Source organism: Salmo trutta, chromosome 22 (assembly GCF_901001165.1).
Source record: "Salmo trutta chromosome 22, fSalTru1.1, whole genome shotgun sequence".
Classification (NCBI taxonomy): Eukaryota; Metazoa; Chordata; class Actinopteri; order Salmoniformes; family Salmonidae; genus Salmo; species Salmo trutta.
In genome coordinates, this window is record NC_042978.1 from 17,671,686 (window position 1) to 17,691,952 (window position 20,267).

The 20,267-nt window shown below is 41.4% G+C and overlaps 1 protein-coding gene across 1 annotated transcript; it reads left to right on the top strand.

Moving 5' to 3' along the window:
- The first annotated feature begins 2,772 nt into the window (after nucleotides 1-2,772).
- LOC115158254 (hepatocyte nuclear factor 6-like) lies at nucleotides 2,773-19,498 on the top strand. The gene is made up of 2 exons (XM_029706983.1): nucleotides 2,773-4,070; nucleotides 19,206-19,498. Exons 1-2 carry the CDS (start codon nucleotides 3,029-3,031, stop codon nucleotides 19,496-19,498), a joined length of 1,335 nt encoding a protein of 444 aa, XP_029562843.1. The 5' UTR covers nucleotides 2,773-3,028.
- The last annotated feature ends 769 nt before the right edge of the window (nucleotides 19,499-20,267 follow it).

Below are 20,267 nucleotides of genomic sequence, written 5' to 3' on the forward strand. Positions count from 1 at the left end.
TGGAATTTGCATTGACCTGCATTCAGAATGACTACAAGGCTTGGGAAGACTAAGATATCAGACCGGGATCAACCATTTCAGTAACGGGTGCAAAAGTCCAAGTAACAGATTGGAATAGTTTCGGAAAATGTATGTTATTTATACTGTATTTGATTAGCGTAACATTTATTTATCAATCAACGTACATGCAAAAACAGATATTGAAACAAACAACTCTGCTTAGTAACACCAACACTGGCGTTCTTTTTCACCACCGAGTGTTAATTGAACTTTTTACAGTGTTACTTTAACTCCTGAATCAACACTAGAAATGTTACATAGAAAAATCAACACTCGTTAACACTGCGCTATAAAAGGGACACATCTGCAGGCTTCCCTACATTTCAATAACCTTTTAGAATTCTGAAGAACCGTAAATGACATGTCAAGAACCCCACACTTACCTCAAAGGTTCTTTATCAGGCAAGAGCTCTCAAAGGAACCTTAAGAGCTGAGGAAGAACCATTTAAGAACCTTTGTTTTTTTCAGTGTATAGCGTCCAACTGTTGCCACAATCACTGCATACACAGCGCATACAGCATATAGGCCTATTGCCTATACCTTTCAAGGGGAATGTACGTTTTTTTTATTTGCCAACATTTCTAAAAAACTGTTTTTGCTTTGTCATTATGGGGTATTGTGTGTAGATTGATGAGGGAAAGAAACGTTTTAATAAATTTTAGAATAAGGCTGTAACGTCACAAAATATGGAAAAAGAATACTTTCCAGAATGCACTGTAAATATTCACACCCCTGAGTCAATACATATTAGAATCACATTTGGCAGTGATTACAGCTGTGAGTCTTTCTGGGTAAGTCTCTAAGAGTTTTGCACACCTGGACTGTACAGTATTTGCAAATTATTATTTTCAAAATTCTTGAATCTCTGTTAAATTGGTTGTTGATCATTGTTAGACAATGATTACAAGCATACCCATAGCATGACACAGCCACCACTTTGCTTGACAATATGGAGAGTGGTACTCAGTAATGTGTTGTATTGGATTTGTCCCAAACATAACACTTTGTATTCAGGACAAAAGTGAATTGCTTTACCACATTATTTCCAGTATTACTTAGTGCCTTGTTGCAAACAGTATGCATGTTTTGGAATATTTTTATTCTGTACATGGTCCCTTCTTTTCACTCTGTCAATTAGGTTTGTATTGTGGAGTATCTACAATGTTGTTGATCCATTCCCAGTTTTCTCATATCACAGCCATTAAACTCTGTAACTGTTTTAAAGTTACCATTAGCCTCATGGTGAAATCCCTAAGCACTTTCCTTCCTCTCTGGCAACTGAGTTAGGAAGGACGTCTGTATTTTTGTAGTGACTGGGTGTATTGATACACCATCCAAAGTGTAATTAATAACTTCACCATGCTCAAACGGATATTCAATGTCTGCTTTTTTATTTAGACCTATCTACCAATAGGTGCCCTTCTTTGCAAGGCAGTGGAAAACCTCCCTGGTTTTTGTGGTTGAATCTGTGTTCGAAGTTCACTGCTCCACTGAGGGACCTTACAGATAATTGTATGTTTGGGGTAGAGAGATGAGGTAGTCGTTCAAAAATCATGTTAAACACTGTTATTGCACACAGAGTGAGGCCATGCAACTTATTATGTGACTTGTTAAGCACATTTTTACTCCTGAACTTATTTAGGTGTGTCATAACAAAGGAGTTGAATACTTATTGACTCAAGACATTTCAGCTTTTCATTAATTTGTAAAAATGTGTAAAAATATTTTAAAAAATCTCTATTTAATCCATTTTAAATTCAAGCTGTAACTCAACAAAATGTGGAAAAAGTCTAGGGGGGTGACTACTTTGTGGAGGCACTGTATGTCTTTCACACAACAAAATGCATAGCATTTTTCCAATGACTTCTCCCGAAATTGCATTCTAAAAAACAAACAACATATATCATGTGTGTGAAATTAACAATGTGCGCGTCCTCTCCTGACAGAACACTCCAAGTTGTATAGGCTACCTTGCAATTTTATGAAGTGTAGGATTGTTTAGAAGAACAGAGCTTTTTATTCATGGCAGTAGCATGATGTTAAGCATGTCAATTAATATTTAACCATTGACAAATCACATGTCCTGGTGCCAAGTTAGGCAGCTTTATCAGGCTAAACCAAAGTCTCTTATCCAGGACTCCCAAATAGCTCAAGGTAAATGTTGCTTAGCGAGGGCTTGCAGTTTTGCTCAAGATACGTCTGTCTCTTATCTCTTTAAATGTCTAATGTAATCTTGTTGAGGAATTCCAGGTTTAGTTTACAACATGAGCAAACCTCTGTCTGACAAAGGGCTAATGATGTCAGACAGCCCCAGACTGAATCAGGGGCGGACTGGGACCAGAAATCGTCCCTGGGAGTTCTAATGCAACTGTCCATTTTTTCTGTTGTGGCCACACTAGCCATTTTTCCCCCCGAGATGCCCACACCGGACAATTTTTTCCTTGAGGCCCCCAATATTAGCCAGATAAAGATTATTTTGCCCATAAAACCCAAGTCAGATAGGGCCACTGGGCTAAAAATGGAACAGCCCATCTGGCATTTGCCCGAAATGCCAGATGGTCAGTCCACCTCTGGACTGAATGCTAACACTGTAACACAGTGTGCGCACACATGCACAGTCACGTCTTAACATTTGCGCGGGCACGTCAACATACACGCTGGAAGCACAGCCTTTGCTTTCGATAGTAGTGGTGCGCTACAGCGAATGGAATAGGTTACAAACAAGCAGGCACCATACCAGAAGTGTGAGCAGTGGTTTGTGGCACAGCTCTGTCGCGGGCAACTGATCGCTTGAAATCATGCTGGATTGACTGAAGAGGCTACTACAATCAATGGCTTGGCTTTGAAATCGTTAACATTTTATTGGAAAGGAGTGTGTGAGACAGAGGGAGAGGGAGAGCGAGGGAACAAGAGAGTGCGCACGAGTGAGAGAGGGGAGAGAGAGGTGTAAATAAAGATTATTTCAACAATGGAACTTACAATGGAAAACATTGGAAATCTGCACGGCGTATCTCATTCTCATCAAACGGGTGACTTAATGAACTCTCCGCACCACGCACGGCAGTCCTTGGCGTCGCATCGGAACTTGGTGTCGCACGGACGGTCAGCCATGGTGTCCAGTATGGCCTCAATATTAGAGGGAGCTGGGGAGTATCGCACAGACCATGCATTGTCCGGTCCCTTGCACCCCGCCATGACCATGTCCTGCGACTCCGGGATGACCATGAGCAGCACTTACACTACGCTGACACCGCTGCAGCACCTGCCTCCCATAGCCACCGTCTCGGATAAATTTCACCATCATCCTCACCCGCACGCTCACCACCATCCGGCCCATCAGCGTCTCACCGCCGGTAACGTCAGCGGCAGCTTCACGCTCATGCGGGACGACAGGAGCCTTGCCTCAATGAGCAACCTCTACGGCCACTACCCTAAAGACATGTCCGGCATGGGCCAACCACTGTCCCCTCTCTCCAACGGCCTCGGGTCTTTGCACAACTCGCAGCAGACTCTTGGCGCCTATGGTCCGGGAGCCCACCTCTCCAACGACAAGATGCTCTCGTCGGGAGGCTTCGAGTCTCACGCATCGATGCTGTCCCGGAGCGAGGAACACCTGGCCCGGGGATTTGGGGGCCACGGGGCCGGGATCATGTCATCCCTGAACGGTATGCACCATCACAGCCATCCGCACTCTCAGGCTAACGGATCCATGCTCTCTGACCGGGAGAGGCAGACGGCAGGGGGCGGGCAGGGAGGTGGGTCCGGGCAGGTGGAAGAAATAAACACCAAGGAGGTGGCACAACGAATAACGGCGGAACTCAAGCGCTACAGCATTCCCCAGGCCATCTTCGCCCAGCGGATCTTGTGTCGGTCCCAGGGAACCCTGTCTGACCTGCTGAGGAACCCTAAGCCCTGGAGTAAACTCAAGTCTGGCCGGGAAACCTTCCGGAGGATGTGGAAGTGGCTGCAAGAACCCGAGTTCCAGAGAATGTCGGCGCTCAGACTAGCAGGTGAGTAAAGAGACGTCCAAATGTGAAGGGATCTTAGAAGTCAGTGTGGCGAGAAAATCAATCGCTACTCAAACAGATATCACTGTAACAAGTTAGCATGGATTCTTTGAGGAGTTAACAATGGCTATTATTCTTTAAACTTTGTTAAACCAGCATGTTGAATTGGTTGTTTGAAAAGATATGTAAATCCAGGTTGGATTGACTGCTTCATGCTCATATAATAAAGTATGAAAGAGTAAACAGTAGCTATGCTGTGGTAGTCTACTCTGCCGGTGATATTCTAATTAGCTGTTAAAGAAGAAAACAAATAGAAATCAACTTGTTTCAAGTTTTAGAATACTCACTAGTATGCTTCCAACTTTATACTTGTATCAATTTTACGCACGCGCGTAATGGGGAACACACACACGACAAGGTGTTTAGAACACAGACAATAGGAAATCAAACAGGGAAAGACCTGCATCAAATTGATTGTGCTTCTCTGTAACTGTATCATTTGGGCCACAATAACGCATGTAGGCCTACACTGGTGGGAGTATTGACCAGAAGTTCAAAATGCACATATTCACTCTTCTTCTGGTGTTGAGTCGTTCCATTAGCCTCATGTTAAATATCGTTTTGTCAGCGTATTATGTATCAAATGGACCTGGAATTCTCGTGGGCTTTCCCTTCCCCGGTCTACTCCGCGAGGCGCAAACAAGGCGCGTCTGAGATGCTAGGGCCTAGCAGCGAGTCGGGGGCGTGACCTCTTGCGAATCGATACTTCGGGTCCCCGCGTCCCTTTTCAAAGTACAACACTGATAAATGATCGATTTGGATCTGAAAGACAGCTCAACAAACAGATGAGCCTGTCTTTGATTTTCAACATTCTGCGGCTTACACTTTATTTATGAAGTCTCCAAGTCCTTTATAGGTGGAATAGAGACTTCATAGTGATATATTGTGATTATGAATAAGTAAAAGTAAAATAAGAACTGAAAATAAGAACTGAATGGAGGTGAAATAAAAATAGGCCTAATGTCAGAATGAACTGTGAACGATGACTTTCCTTAACTCTACAACATACCAACTCTAAAACATCAGCAATAACACTACAGCCGAAGTTGTACATTGTGTTGTAGCCTGTACTGGCTCTAAAAATACATAAGCCTAGTATAGCAGCCTAAAATGTTGTTGTTTTTACATAGGTCTATGCAACTCTAATGCATAAAACTAAAAAGTATTAAGGCCTACACTAACCTACTTAAGGATGGCAAAGCAAAAAAGCTAAAGGCATTTACTTCAATAATGTTATTGGTATTAGTTGAACCCCAAACATAATCAATACTTGGTCTCAAGTTTGGAAATGCACCAGAAATGTACAATTTAATTGACAATCATTGCTATAATCACTCCACTTTGAGACTGAGATATATATTTCGAGAGATGGGATGTTTATATAGCTACGATTGAACTATGTATCCATTATTTCCAAATGTAACTCTGAATTCATAAGTTGTAACCATTTATTCATTCATCAGTTAATGTATTAATTTGACCAGTGAGAGGTAAGAGTTTGGAACAATGACCACCAGCCTATCCCAAGCCCCTGAAAGCTCCAAGAAGGCAAAAAAAAGCAACCCGAAAATTGTGCTCTTGTACAAGCTATAAAGCTTAGGAGCTAATTAACGAGTTGGAAGTGAGGGCCACTTTCATTGATGTTTCTGCAAATGACTCTGTTTGGACATGCACGCGCTTCAAAACGCCAATCAGTACTTCTCTGTCTTATTTCAGTGGACAGTTCAATTAAGCAGATATAGTGGCATATTTTAGTTCCAGTCAATGCCCTATTGAAAAGCACTTAATGGCATGTAAATTGTTCCGCATTTAGTGGGGTTCTGGTAAATAAAGATTTAAACACTCTACAATTGTCTCTTTTAAGTGCCATTGCTGTTAAACCTAATTGAGCAGTGGGGTTTTAAAGCCCCCCCCCTCCCCCCGCTATGATACAAACCTCTCAATGAATGGACTCAATGCACTATACTAGAGCTATGGCACATAACTTCCCATACATGTGTATTTCTGCATGCATGTAGGGCTACAGTATGCCTGTGTATGTGTAGCATGCATGCACGTTCGTATGCAGTCATTTTAGAATTGATACGCCTATGCTCCATTTGTACCCCGATGGCTATTCTTCATACTTCATTAGTTTACAGGCTATATGCCTAATAGGTATAGTGCAAGTATCATTACTTATTATCAAGTATCAATCAATATCATTCGTAGTAGTGATATTATCGTGATCGTTATGGTTATTGTTGTTATGGTTATGATTATGGCTATGATTGTTTAATAGCTGCGCTCTTTGCGAGCGAGTGGTTATCCTCTGGCCCTGACGTGCTGTCTGTTGTCATGTGAGCTACCTTGTGCTGTCAGTTGCTCGCAGGCAAAATGACAAATGACTGTGGTATGTAAATGGTGGGAGCTACATTTTACTTATTGCATTTCAATTCGCCATTATCCACTGTGCGCATGTGGGTTGAGAGTGGGAGTTAGGATTCTGAAAGGGAGGGTGCGGATTCTCGGTCGGCCACATCAATCAATACATTCAAATTACTATTCCAAATTCATCATAGTCCCACAAATCAATGCCGCTTCCCTGCTTAGCTAATGTGAAAATGCCAGTGTCTGCACACTCACATGACAATCTTCCCCAGAAAATTAAAAACAGAGCACGATGTAGTCAAATGAGGGGGGCTGCGTGCCCTTTATCAGCACACCATAAAACACATGGTTCCAAATGTGTGCTGCGTTGTCCGCGAGTGGAGGGCAAGGTGAATCTCACCAAATTGCAAACCTATAGTATGGCCAACAATTAAGTCCAACCTGTGCCTCGTTACGCATTACGTTGATCATGTATCAAGCTGATTGGCTTTTTAGGACAGCTAATTTACAAAAACAAGCTCACAAAGCGTATATGTTGAAATGTTGAACCAACGTAAACAAGGATGCATTACAGGTAAAAACAACGGCTTGGATTGTGTCGAGAAAGACACGGCAAAGTGAGGTCTGAGCGACATTTAAAGATTGCATTTACGATCAAAACAATTCGTATTTGCATCTGCGTTGAATTCCACACTCCATCTCAATGTATTTAGTCGGGTCAATAATGCAGTGATCGATAAGGATAGCCAGTGCATCTATCAATTATTCCGCCTCAGCACTCTCTCCCATTGGACTCTCCCAGAGCGGTGGGGGGTGTCGGGGAGCTAAAGGGGATGGAGAAACTGGAAAAATCCCCCATTGCACACCCTTTCCTCTCTCTCTGTTGTAATCATGTTACATCTGTAGACTGGATGGCAAACTCACTCTCAAAACACCCTTTGGGGTTTGGGTTATACAATCAGCCTGGATCTGTGTAAACATGTATTCACCAACGCATTGTTCCAGACACACTCGGGAGCAAAGAGGAAGACAATAGAGACAACAAAAATGATTCGATCCTGCCAAACCACCCAAGCGTAAAATACGACGCAATGAAACATTTCGCAAGAGCATCAATCTCATTTATCCAAAATGTAAAGGGGGAATATCAAAATTGTATAGTTTGTAAAAATTCGATTTTGGGGATGAGATTATTCTCTGTTCTGTTCTGTTCTCTACCAAAATACAGACAGACTATGGATAGGGAGAGAATAACTCAATCAACTTCATCACAGGCTAGGCTAGGCCTACAGGCTAGGCCTACATTCACATCAGAGGTCAACCTCTCTGCTGTCCCCATACCTTTTCCTATTTCTGGATGGAGCAATATTTAAGATGGGTATGCTACTCATGAAAAGCTAATATAAGTAAAAGGAGTATTTTATGAATATATCATCTAGCAGTCATCCACATGCATGCATCCTTCATATACTCGGAATAATGGCTGCCTGCCTCTAAACAGTTGGGACATAATCCCAATGCCATCACTGTACCTAAGCATCGACCAACCCAGCCTGTTCCACACACCACTAGCATTTCTATCCACCTCCAAGTGTATTTGCCACAGAAATGTTCACCCACACCGACAAAAAAACATTTTCATTTGGGATCACCGCTGTCCGTGGTGCTGAAATCTTAGGCCTTTATGAACGGTACTGTTGGCCTATGTTTGAGGTAATGAATTTTGGCTTTGCTGTATCCTTTTCCTGCAGTCAAGTGACCTAGTGAACCAATGGGTGGAATTTTATTCATATTTGTCATCATTTCATAATTAATAAACTGTTTATGCTGAAAATCTGGTGTTTCTATGTCAAACGGTTTTGTTTTATTTCAGTCTTCAGTGAAGTATTTAAAGTGTAATATTGGGATGCAAACTCAAAATTGAATACATTTCAACTATATATCTGACATAGTACAGGTGTCTTCCTTTTTAAAGCCCATAACCATGTGTGGGGTGTATAGTGTATAGAGCTGTGTAGTAATAAAGGGCTGTACAACAATAGGTAGGCTATGGAGATACACTATGTTAATATCCCAGATGAGTCCAATTCTTTATTCTGACATGTTCATATAGCCTGCGTCTAGCATACTCTATGTCCTTCACCCACCATCAACATGTCAAGATCAATAATATCACACAATGTCACAATCAGATCAGTCTCACCATCCTGTGCGGGCTATGTTAAGACACATAGTTCAGAGTTCATAGATTAAGGTTCCTATTCTCAAATCTGGAAAACACTTTTCTGGGAGATTCTTCTCAAGAATGCACCTTTTCCGGTACTTAAAAAAGCTAAAGGTTTAACCAAAAGATAGTCAGCAGCATATTAATCAAAAGCTGTGATGCAAGAATGTTGTTTATGTTGTATCCCGGAAATCCGGATCGCGGTTTTGATTGAGTGGAGCCTTTAGGCGTGATTGATTTAGAATAATCGAAAGCAGGCTTTTTCATGAAGAGACGGGTTGATGCAGGCCTGCGAAATGATCGATGCGAACTTTAATAATTGATAGGCATGGGGAACAGAAGGGGAGAGAATCATGCAGCTGCGGTTTCACAGACGCATTTTGTTAAGCACAGCAATGTGTGCTGTAAATAGGTCTACTGGGATTCACACACGCGCGCACGCATGCACGCACACGCACACACTGAAATCATGTGGCTGTTGTGGACAATGGGGGCCATTTTCTCCGGGCACTAATGAAAAGCTATTCACATTCTTAAAATCCATTCCAAATGTTTGTCAATGCAGCCAGATAACGAATTCTGATTTGTTTTTCTGCGTTTGAGGAGGCGAATTGAGTATAGTGATAGAGAACGTGCACTCACAGACACGACTCCCCATTTTTCCAGTGTAGCCTATGTGCCTGCATGTGTGTATGTGATCGGGATACTGAGTGCGTCTACGCCATATATTGTTAAGGCCGATCTGGCGAGCTCTGAATCTGTATCGATTTCCATTCCCGGGTCTCTCCCTTCCATCGCTGGAGCTACGCCATGCAGGCATAGGCCTACTCCCGCTACCCCTTCCCCCCTCCGCTCATGTGCAACACCATTTTCCCCATTAACAGCTCACCCTTCATAACGTACAACGGAATGACTATTAAACGTATGCTTTCATTGGCACATGCATTTACACGACCAAATCCTAACTAGTATTCCACTAATCATATGTTATGTTATGTTGACGTTTCACTAAAATGGCGAAGCAGTATTCTATGGATAAGGGAATAGCCTAAAATGAGATTAGGCCCATACCCAGACAGACCTACTCTGAAAATTACAATGTCACCATTAGACAAAGTGATCAATAAATGATAAAGTAAAGCTCTGAGACAGAAGACTGTTCCGTCCCTTACACAAGAAAATGTGGGCAGTCGCACCTGCCTGCGCCCTACTCACACTGTACAGTAGCCTTGCTGCATATTAAGGGACCAATATCGTTCACATTTTCCTCCTGCATGCACATGCTCACACAGGCTACGCACAGTGCGCGCGCACACACACAGTCAGGCAGAGAGAGAATTCACACGGGGGCATGCAATTATAAATGCAGCACATATAGGTCTATCTAACCCGTTTGCCTCAATAGGCCTACAGTTTAGAATACCGTCTATTCTATTTTAGATGATCAATTCCTCCGCTTTTCCGTCGCCCCCTCGCCAAACCGGATCGATAGGAGAGAATGACCTTTAAATCAAATTGCTAGGAGACTGAACTGTGCGCACGAGGCTAGCATCTAAGGGTTAAATGGCGTTGCGTCACCGATTTCAAATATAAAACAGTAAGAGAAGCCATTTTCTGAATTACAGGATCATTGTTGTAGCCTGAAATTACAGCAACATTTCCCTGCCAGATAATATGAAAAGTATTCTGTTTGTAGGCCTATCATGTGTTTTATTAGGCACATTGAATAGTCTATCCAAAATGACTTTGGCACCGTAAACTATGACTCCAAATATCAACACGTGAATTGGCATATGGCTGAAACAAAGGCATATCGTGTTGGGTTTAATTGATTTCCCAAAATATTTTGGTGAAGTGGAATGAGTAGCTAACGAGACAACATTATACATTTAGCCAACCTTCACGTTATGTTGTTTGTAGCCTACATTGGGTATTTGTAGTGTGACAAATTTGCGACAACAATCAACCAAGCCAATGCGCGTGCATGTGATGATGGAATCTGAGCTCATGCAAGTCAACTGCATCCACTTCTATGGGTGCGTATACTGTCCAATACAGCACTTCCCGCGCGCCCTGCGTAACCGGGGCCTGGTGGTAAATCTCTGAGCAGTGGTGCTGAAATGCTCTCTCCTGTTAGCAGTAGACGCTTATCTGACGTCAGACAGGACATTGGTTATTAAAGGTCCGATAATAGCTTGTTTAATGCCCGATCTAAGGCGAATACTGCAACGTTCGAAGAACAAGGGAAAGACAATGCCCACGCAATTCTTTGAAGGAGAGAAAATGCACACATCCCCATTTAAGCCTGAACGAATAGGTTAATAGTAGGGCAGCATTAGCCAATAGCCAACACATTAGGCTGCACTGATAATTGAATGGCAACATGCAATGACAGCAGCCTCATGCATAGACCAATACTGAATTCATAGCGATTTAATAAACACAACCATGTTTGCATATTCCAGGTTCGGTTGTAGACAACAGGCCTATACAAATTCTAAGGCAGTATCACGGATGATAGAAATAATGTTTTATGACTATGCTTTTGTAAAATTGTGATTAAAACTGATTTCAGAAAAGGGTCACATTAGGCCCTTATTACCATAAAACGTGTTCGGGCACTGCATGCCAACAATCATCTGCAGACAGAATTGGCTTAATCGATTATTGTCGAAAGAGGATCATGTTTTTTAAGAGGACAGCAAAGAGATAAATAAGCAGTCGAGGGGCTTAATGTTGTGCATGCTTGTATCAAGATTATTTGCACAATAACAGACGGTTGTGTCTACATTTTACAGTGGTATGAATAGTAAAACAAATAAAATAATACGGGAGATGTTACGCCTCCTTTTTTTTTACATAATACACATTTTTTTTCCAACATTTAAACTTTTCATTTAACTGAGAGTTGAATAGTAGACAAGTAATTCCAAAGAGCATGCAGCTTGACTCATTAAAGACGGAAAACTGAAAGTTAGGACTAATTGTTATTAACCATAATTTCACATTAACAAATATTTGATCATATTACGGACACATTATTGAATACATAAATCATTAAAGAGCCTGAAAAAGACAAATATTTGAATGTCCAAACGGCCTAACCTGAGAGAGCCGAGCCTGCAAGCGCTCAAATACACTGACTGTAACCTGGGTCGATCACCAGCCGATCTCAGAAAAACCGCAGTCACACGCATACAGTACCCACAGATGCAACCCGAAACTCCAGTCGGGCAAACCCACACAAATCAACAAAGGAACAAAACGACCGTGAAATCAATTGATGAAATAATCAATGCTATATTACATGCGAAATAAACAAACGGAGTGGAGTCCAATATAAAAATTTGAATTGATGTTTGAATATCAATTCAGTGAGGCTATCGTTTTGATCATTCAGGCCTATACTGAGCCGGAATCTTTAGAGCCCTTTTCTACTATTGGCTACAAATGAAAAATGTTCTTGCCTATAGAAGCTATATATATATACATAATTACATAAAATGCATACATCACATTCAATAATCCAATATCAAAATTAACACACTTAATATGTGTGTGTGTGTGCGTGTGCTTGTATGTAAATAATTCCCATGCATGGCCTTAATTGCGGTTTATTACTATTCGTTCAGGATTTTCACAAGGCACAATAATTACACCACGGTGTATATCTCAATCATATAATGCAGGCAAGCTCCTTTAGCTTATTTGTTTTGGGTCCAATGCAGATAATTATGTTACCTAAACTAGCCACACGAGTGTTGCCATTTTTGATACTTTCACGTCATAGTTTGCAGTGTTTTAGTTGTTAATGATACAGGTCTTGTGTCCAATTGCATTGACGCAACTCACATCCACATATTATGTGACTTCAAGCCAAACTTTTTTACCATGCTCCACTTTTGTTCGATAGACTATAGTCATATAATTGATAAAATATTGGATTACATTTTATTCAATTGACTCTGTCTTGTTAATTCTAATAATAATAATCATTATTACTATTAATATTATTATTAGTAGTAGTAGTATTTATTGGCTACTATTTAGTCATATTTGCAGCCATTTGAGCTGCCTTGTTGGTTGAATAACATTTTCCATACAAGTTCTCATCTGCACAGTTTTTTCAGCTGACTGCAGAATTAAATCCATCAAAATGGACCTTTGAGATGATTAGCAGGCTGCGTCAGTGATAAAAATGTTCAGACTTTCCCATAAATCACTAAAAATAAGAAAAATACTCAAAGAGTGAGGAAAAGTAAATCAACTTAAGGTTTAACTTAATTAACAGAGGTAGGACTGGTACCCTAGGCCTAAGCAATATGTTTTATGGCGTTACAGAGCAAATTAAAGTTCTGAACATGCCAGGAACAGTAGGCCTATATGAGTACGGAGGAAAAAACATCACTGTGACGTTTGAACAAGCGTTTCGCTACACTCGCATTAACATCTGCTAACCATGTGTATGTGACAAATACAATTTGATTTGATTTGAACAAGATTCCCTTACAATGTTGATAGGCAGATAATGCAGATAACGCAGTGTTAATGTTGGCCACACAACTCACTCAAAAACGATATGAGTGGTTTCCTGTGGTAAATCATCCATACTGCCAATGAAATAACCCTGACTGTTTTGTCTTCATTTTATTTGAAAAAGTAAAACAACATTCCTCAACATAGTCTCTGGGCCAAGGTATTGGAGTTTTTCATTGTCTATTTGATGTTGTGGTCGGCCTGTAGGCCTATATATATCGCTTGATGGTGTATTTTTGTTAACGAACACATCTATACAGATTTGCTGCTATAAAACAACATAAGAATAGGATATGCTATGCAAACAATGTGCATAAGTACGATCACACAAGAACAGACTGCCCACCTTCACAATATGAACATAATATAACTGCAATTAAATAATCGAAAACGATGAGGAGATGCTGTAATAATCCCTATTGCAATAAACTAAATAAAAGCCCATATTAATGATTTGAAAAGCATATTGCATGTCCTCCTCTTACATTGACCCAATGACTTGTTACAAGCCAGTTATTCATAGTAAGTAATTATGAACAACAGGTTGAGTCCATGGTTGACATAGTGACTGTTTCTCGCCCGCAGTAGCCCGGCCTCTGCGGGAGAGAGTCGCACCGCACCCAATTTCAGATCAGCCCCATTCAAGCCATCGATCCCAGGCAGACCGGTTGGCTGAACGGTGCGGTTAGTTATCGATTCCCCCACCATACCCCACCCCCTCTGCTCTCCCACTTCAAATCCGACAGAGCACACACCTCTAGCCTGGCTGCTGAGACAGCTTTCACACGCTCACATATTTATTTCAGAAATGTGTTTATTTATTTATATAGGGCTACCTGTTTGTTTATTTTTTTAAAGTCATCTGGAAGCATGAAGTGTCTTTTACTAAAATTGGGGATTAGTAACTCAGGTATAACCTAAAAATAAGAACAATGAGATCAAATGTGTTATGATTATATACATGAAATAAGTTCACAATTAATTTACAACGAATCCCATAATATCAAATGATTTATAAACTGACAATGTCGTCCAAATTTGAGATACACCTGTTGTTATTTAGGATTTAGATAAGAAACTCACAGACATGACAGACCTCTTGATGTAAAAATATCATTATTATTATTATTATGTAGTCTTAAGTATAGATCAAGCCAATCTCTGTGAAGTTAGTCAATGTATTAACATGATCCCACTCTTGCAAACACTTTGCACTAGTACTTGTATTGCTGTTTCACATGAACTGTATTCCTCTAAGAAGAATCAGTCGGTTATTGCCTTTCTTAATCAGGGAAACACCAACACGACAGAGTGCATAATATAAAGTAATGAGGTGTCACTAAATTATACATGTTTAATCATAATACAAAGTCGAGTTTATAACACTATTGCAATCTATAGATGGGCACTCCTACGTTTCCCCTGCAGTCGGACTGCTATGTTTACTGAGAAATGACACCATATTTCATTGTGCAACTTTCACTGACTTTTGTTGCCATTTATGATGTGCTATATCAATCAATTTAAGCATGACGTCTACAACATTTGCCAAGTCACTAATTGTGTCATATTTGACTTCAGTTAAATATTACTGGTAATAATCTGAACACTTGAGCCCTGTTTTCACAGGAACTCTGCATCTGTGAATGTCACAGTTGTTATCACAAGTGATGAGGTACCTACATATTGTATTATTTTGATATTCTATTATATCAGGTTCTGGGCCTGCATAGGTCATAATATTTATCTTAAGGTGATTAAGGAAGTGCTCACTTGACTTCTATTTAAGAGCAAATATTAAAGCAAACAAAAAAAAAACATTTGATTGGTGAATGTTGCACACAAAGAAATCTCTTTGTCTGATGATCTCATATATAATGGTAGCCTAATGACTGGTAAAATAGGAACTATCAATAACATCATATTTAAAAAAGAAAATAATAATAAGTCAAATGAAAACGTACGCTACCGCTGAATTTATCCTGAACTGCAGTTAGAACCATTCTTCTTCCATCAAGTGATTTGATCCGGGTGACGTTCAAAGTGTTATTAAAGTTGTGGGGAAATGCCTTGCAGCGGAGCAGTGTGCAAGGTAAACAAACACATTGTATCAAGTTATCAGTATATTAGCATCAACTCTGCCTCATTACATTAAGGAGTATTGAGTTGGAAGTACTTTGCATTGGGAAACCTTGGCACTGCCCTGAGGTCTGAATGGAATAAATACTGTACAAACTAGCCTTTAAAGTGCAGCCCAGTCGATACACATACTATCAATCTTTGTGCAACACAACATCAGTGAAAAACAAAAACCATTCCTTTATAATACTGCACGTCCCATCTTACAGCACTATTCAAGGTCTGGAGAAAAGGTGCATCCGATTCTGTGGCATCTAGAATCCTGCAGGGGAAAATAATAGAGTTTTAGATAACACATTGATACATGCCAACTGGCAGTGCATATAAGGCAGAGATAAGTGCCTGGGGTTCTTTTCTGGAAGGGCAATGGAAGCAGGACTTGAAGGTGGCTTTATAGTGTGTATGATGTTGAACCGCAGCCAGTAAACATTTTTATTGGTAGATTAATTATTACATCAGTGGTCTAGTGCTAGAGTAGACCATACACCCTATACACTTGAACCAGAAGTCCTAAACGGACATGTTTTACATTTAGGACTGTTGACATTAAATATTTCGCCATGGCTATTAGACATTATTAGCCATATTGTAGGACTAGATGATCATAGCGCTACGGGGCTGGGTATTCATTCTGCATGGCCAATAACCAAAACTCATTACAAAATGTCGTTCATTGCATAGATCCAATGTGATTTCAATGTCTAAAGATTAGACTACTTCTATCTTTTGACTCGAATTTTATTTTACACCAAGAGGTTTCTGTTTTTTTTCATACAAATAGAAAGGCAGCACAAAATTGGCAACATGGCCTTTGGATAACCCAGGAACTGTAAAGCGAAGTCCTTGGAATAACAGGCTCCGTAGGCAAGTGCAATTACATAGTGGTTTATGAGAACCATTGTTTCTACAAAATCTTAGCAAATAAAACCTACAATTAACCAACTCGAGAGACGCTTGCTCCATGGCGCGTCACGACACGATTAGTATCTGTAGATTATTTAGCATCCGTTTCCTTTCCCTGCATGTTTTGTGTCCCTGCCCCGCCTCTTCCATTCTCCTTCCGATGCATATTTAATTGGACGAACTGATTTTCACATATTAATTATTCACAAATCTACCAACCGATATTGAACACCCAGGGCCTTTCCCGTAACCTCTGTAATGCTAGCAGTAATAACTTCCATAGAAACAGGAAAGTTAGACTATTTTTTTTGTTTTTACACAACTTTCAACTTTATATTGACTCACATTTAGACTTTACATTGTGGTTCAATACAAATGAGTTCAAGTCAAGATCCTCCCGTCTATTGTGAGATTGTTTTGAGTGACCGTGACAAAAGCCGACACCCATAGGCTATATTATGGTAAACCCTATACCGACCCAAATGTATCGATTGGTAATTATGATGATTAATTGAGTAGGGTAGGCCTATACTCTGATGGTTACTCTGATTACCATCGCTAAAATGTGTTAAATGGCATCTTACAGAAATGTGAGAACTTTGGCTCGTATTCTGCACAATATGTCACTACTAATAAGAGCAGTAGGTACATATAGCTTCAATCTTATATGAACGCATTTCAGAGCACATTTTGTTTCTGCCAAAACATGAGGCACAGTATTTTATCTTAATACAATACTGTTTGGAATGAGTTGCTTTTATAGCAACTTCCACCTTACCTTATACACATGCCAAACGTAGGCTATAGGCGATTATCCAATACAATTCTCAAGTTTAGGACGGAAAAATATTGAATAAACAAAAAATATGTAATTGTATATATTTAGCCCATGTATTTATTCATTTTACTACGATGATTCCACTGCAGCCACAGCTAAGTAACGAACGGGTAGAATAATTGCCAGGGTGTTAGGCCGGAAAGAGTAGACCAACTTGAAAGCCAAAAATAAAAGCCAAATACATTTCTATTATGAGTCCAATGTGGGTAGTTCTTTGTGGATGAGTTTATGTCTGTCTCTGTGCCTACTGTAGCTCTAAAAGCTGCAGTGATCGATTTTCTTCTTCTCTACGGCGCGCTTGGTTCAGTAATCAGGGCCCCCTTCCTCATCGATCGATCGCTATTGATTACTAAATCCAGCGCCTGTAGCAAGGCAGCCCAGTATGGGGCCCCATACGGCCAGGGCACAGCGCTAGTGACACCCTCTGACTGACTAAGAGACGATAAAACAACGGGGCCAAAAGTCTCCCACAGAGCTCTGTGTACAACTCGAACATAATGAGATGAAGGGGCTGGTTGGAGAGAGGGATAAGAGTGGATAGCGGTTGTTAATAATTACACACATCAATAGCCTGTTGAATCTAATGTCATCTGTTGCTCAAGCTAACTACAATGATGATAAATCCAGACTATATGAAACTATCATCATCACCACCACAACCAAATCAGCAGCACTAACTGATGATCTATACATTCATGTCAATAGGATAGTCTAAACACTGTACAAGTGTGTCTATAGTGCAGACCCAGTGTACAGTGTATGTGGGTACAGTAGGAGAGGCCTGTAGTGTTGATGTGAAATATGAATATGATGGATGTGCTGGTGTGGAGGTTAGACGGCTGTAGTAAACATATTTGACATGCAATGGCTGATCAATGGGCTCTGGACCACTGTAATTAGACACACAGCGCCAAAGCCTGGCTCCAGCCACTTCTGCACAATCACACACACACACAGGCGCACACACACACACAGGCGCACACACACACACAGGCGCACACACACACACAGGCGCACACACATCAGAGAAAGTGAAGAATAAAGGAATAAAGGAATATTGGAGTCAAAAAAAGGTAGAAAAGAGGAGGGTAATTATGGCAACAGCAGGGGAAATAACCCACTGCCTTGAATCCTCAGGGACGAAACGCACCTCCTCCCCATCTATACCCGTCTCATCATGTTTTCACTGTTCATTTCACCTTTATACATAGTTCATACTTAGTTTACTGTACATTAAATATTCTGTATATTTTTATTTAGTGCCTCTAAGAATTACTAGATGTTTTCTCTTCAAATTGCTCCTCATAGAAGTCAGTACACACTCAACACTCCATTTTGTGTTGGAGGCAGTTATAAATACCACCTCAGAGCTCAATGGATAGGGCTCCAGTGGCTCTCTGTTTGATGTAGCAGACGGCAGACCTGCTGGAGGGGATTCTGACCTCAGTCCCTGTAGAGAACCCCCCAATTCCTACAGCAATGTGGGTCAATATCTCCCTCTCCACCACTCCCTCTCTCATACACACATGCACACACACTAAGCTCTCTTTCTCCCTTCTCTCACTCTCTGTGTCTCTCACGCACGCGGATGCGTGCATGTGCACACACGCGCACATACACACACGTACACACAGGCACACAAACACACACACAAACGCTCACTTTTGTGTAACAGTCACTCAGTCTCCCATTGCGACCCAAACTGCATTAATATTGAATCAAACAGCAGTGTCTCCACCAGGCAGCCAGAGCAGCTCACCGCAGGCTAGCTCCCTGTCTGCACTCTGCAGGATGGAAGGAATATTCCCACTGGGCACCAAGTTTAATACATGGCAATATAAGGGAGCTCAATCTATTTTGCTGCTGTTGAAACCTGTTTTTATGTCTGGCTAATGACTCATTTCCCACACCTTCCCCTAATTCTCCATCTGCATCTCTCACCATTTTACTCTATCTGAAATACTCATATTCATATAGTATTACAGTACTATAACTATAACACTGCATTTATGCTATGTTTATCTCTTCCCTTTTGTCTTCCCAACCCCAACTCTACCACCACTTACAGCCTGCAAGCGCAAAGAGCAGGAGCAGCACAAAGACTGCAACATGGCGCCCAAAAAGCAGCGGCTGGTCTTCACAGACCTGCAGCGCCGCACGCTCATCGCCATCTTCAAGGAGAACAAGCGCCCGTCCAAGGAGATGCAGATCACCATCTCCCAGCAGCTGGGCCTGGAGCTCAACACCGTCAGCAACTTCTTCATGAATGCCCGGCGCCGCTGCGTGGACCGCTGGCACGACGAGCACGGCACCAGCCCCGGCCAGCCGGGCACCTCGGCCACCACCTTCTCCAAAGCCTGAAAGGCCAGGGGGGAGCCACGGGGTGGGATGGGAAGGTAGTACCTCCTGTAGCCCACTCCGTTCCCAATATCCATGTTGATGCCTCATTCGTTCCATGCAACCACCTCTTGGTCAGTCGTAACTTTAACTACAACGATCTGAAAGTCTCACCACTGGACTGTTATGAAGCAAGTGAAACGTAAAGGTAACATGTAGTCAGGTCCACACAAGGACAATCATCTTTTTTTTATTGAATTGGGTTTCTGTTGATGGTGTCAGTCCATCTACACTACAGGCACCATGATATGTTGCTATGTTTAAACGATCTCAACATCAAGCCTCGGCCAGCCTCCCTATCCAGGTAGTTGCTGCTGAATCCCTCCCAGCTCTCCCCTTTGTGTCTGCTATGAGTCTGCTCAGCCCCATTCTCTACTCACATTTCTCAACAAAGACAAAAGAACGTCAATAAACCTGACAGCACACAGCCCTGTTATCTAACCCAGTCCTGTGCGCAAGACCATCCTAGAGAAAACAACACAACCCCATGAAAAAACAAAAGCTCGACCGGTCTTCTCCTCCCTCTCTCCACTCCTTCTTCGCCAAAGGTATTCCCTGATGGCCAGCCATTTCAGCGAGCCACTCGGATCATACGCCGGCAAACTAATGAATTGAAAAATGAATCGATGCAGACAGGGAGAGGGAGCAGGGCCTTGACCCTTCCTGAAGGTGAAACAGAAGACGCTTGGCAGTAAAGATACTCAGGTCTGCCCGGCTGCCCAGGTCTATATTT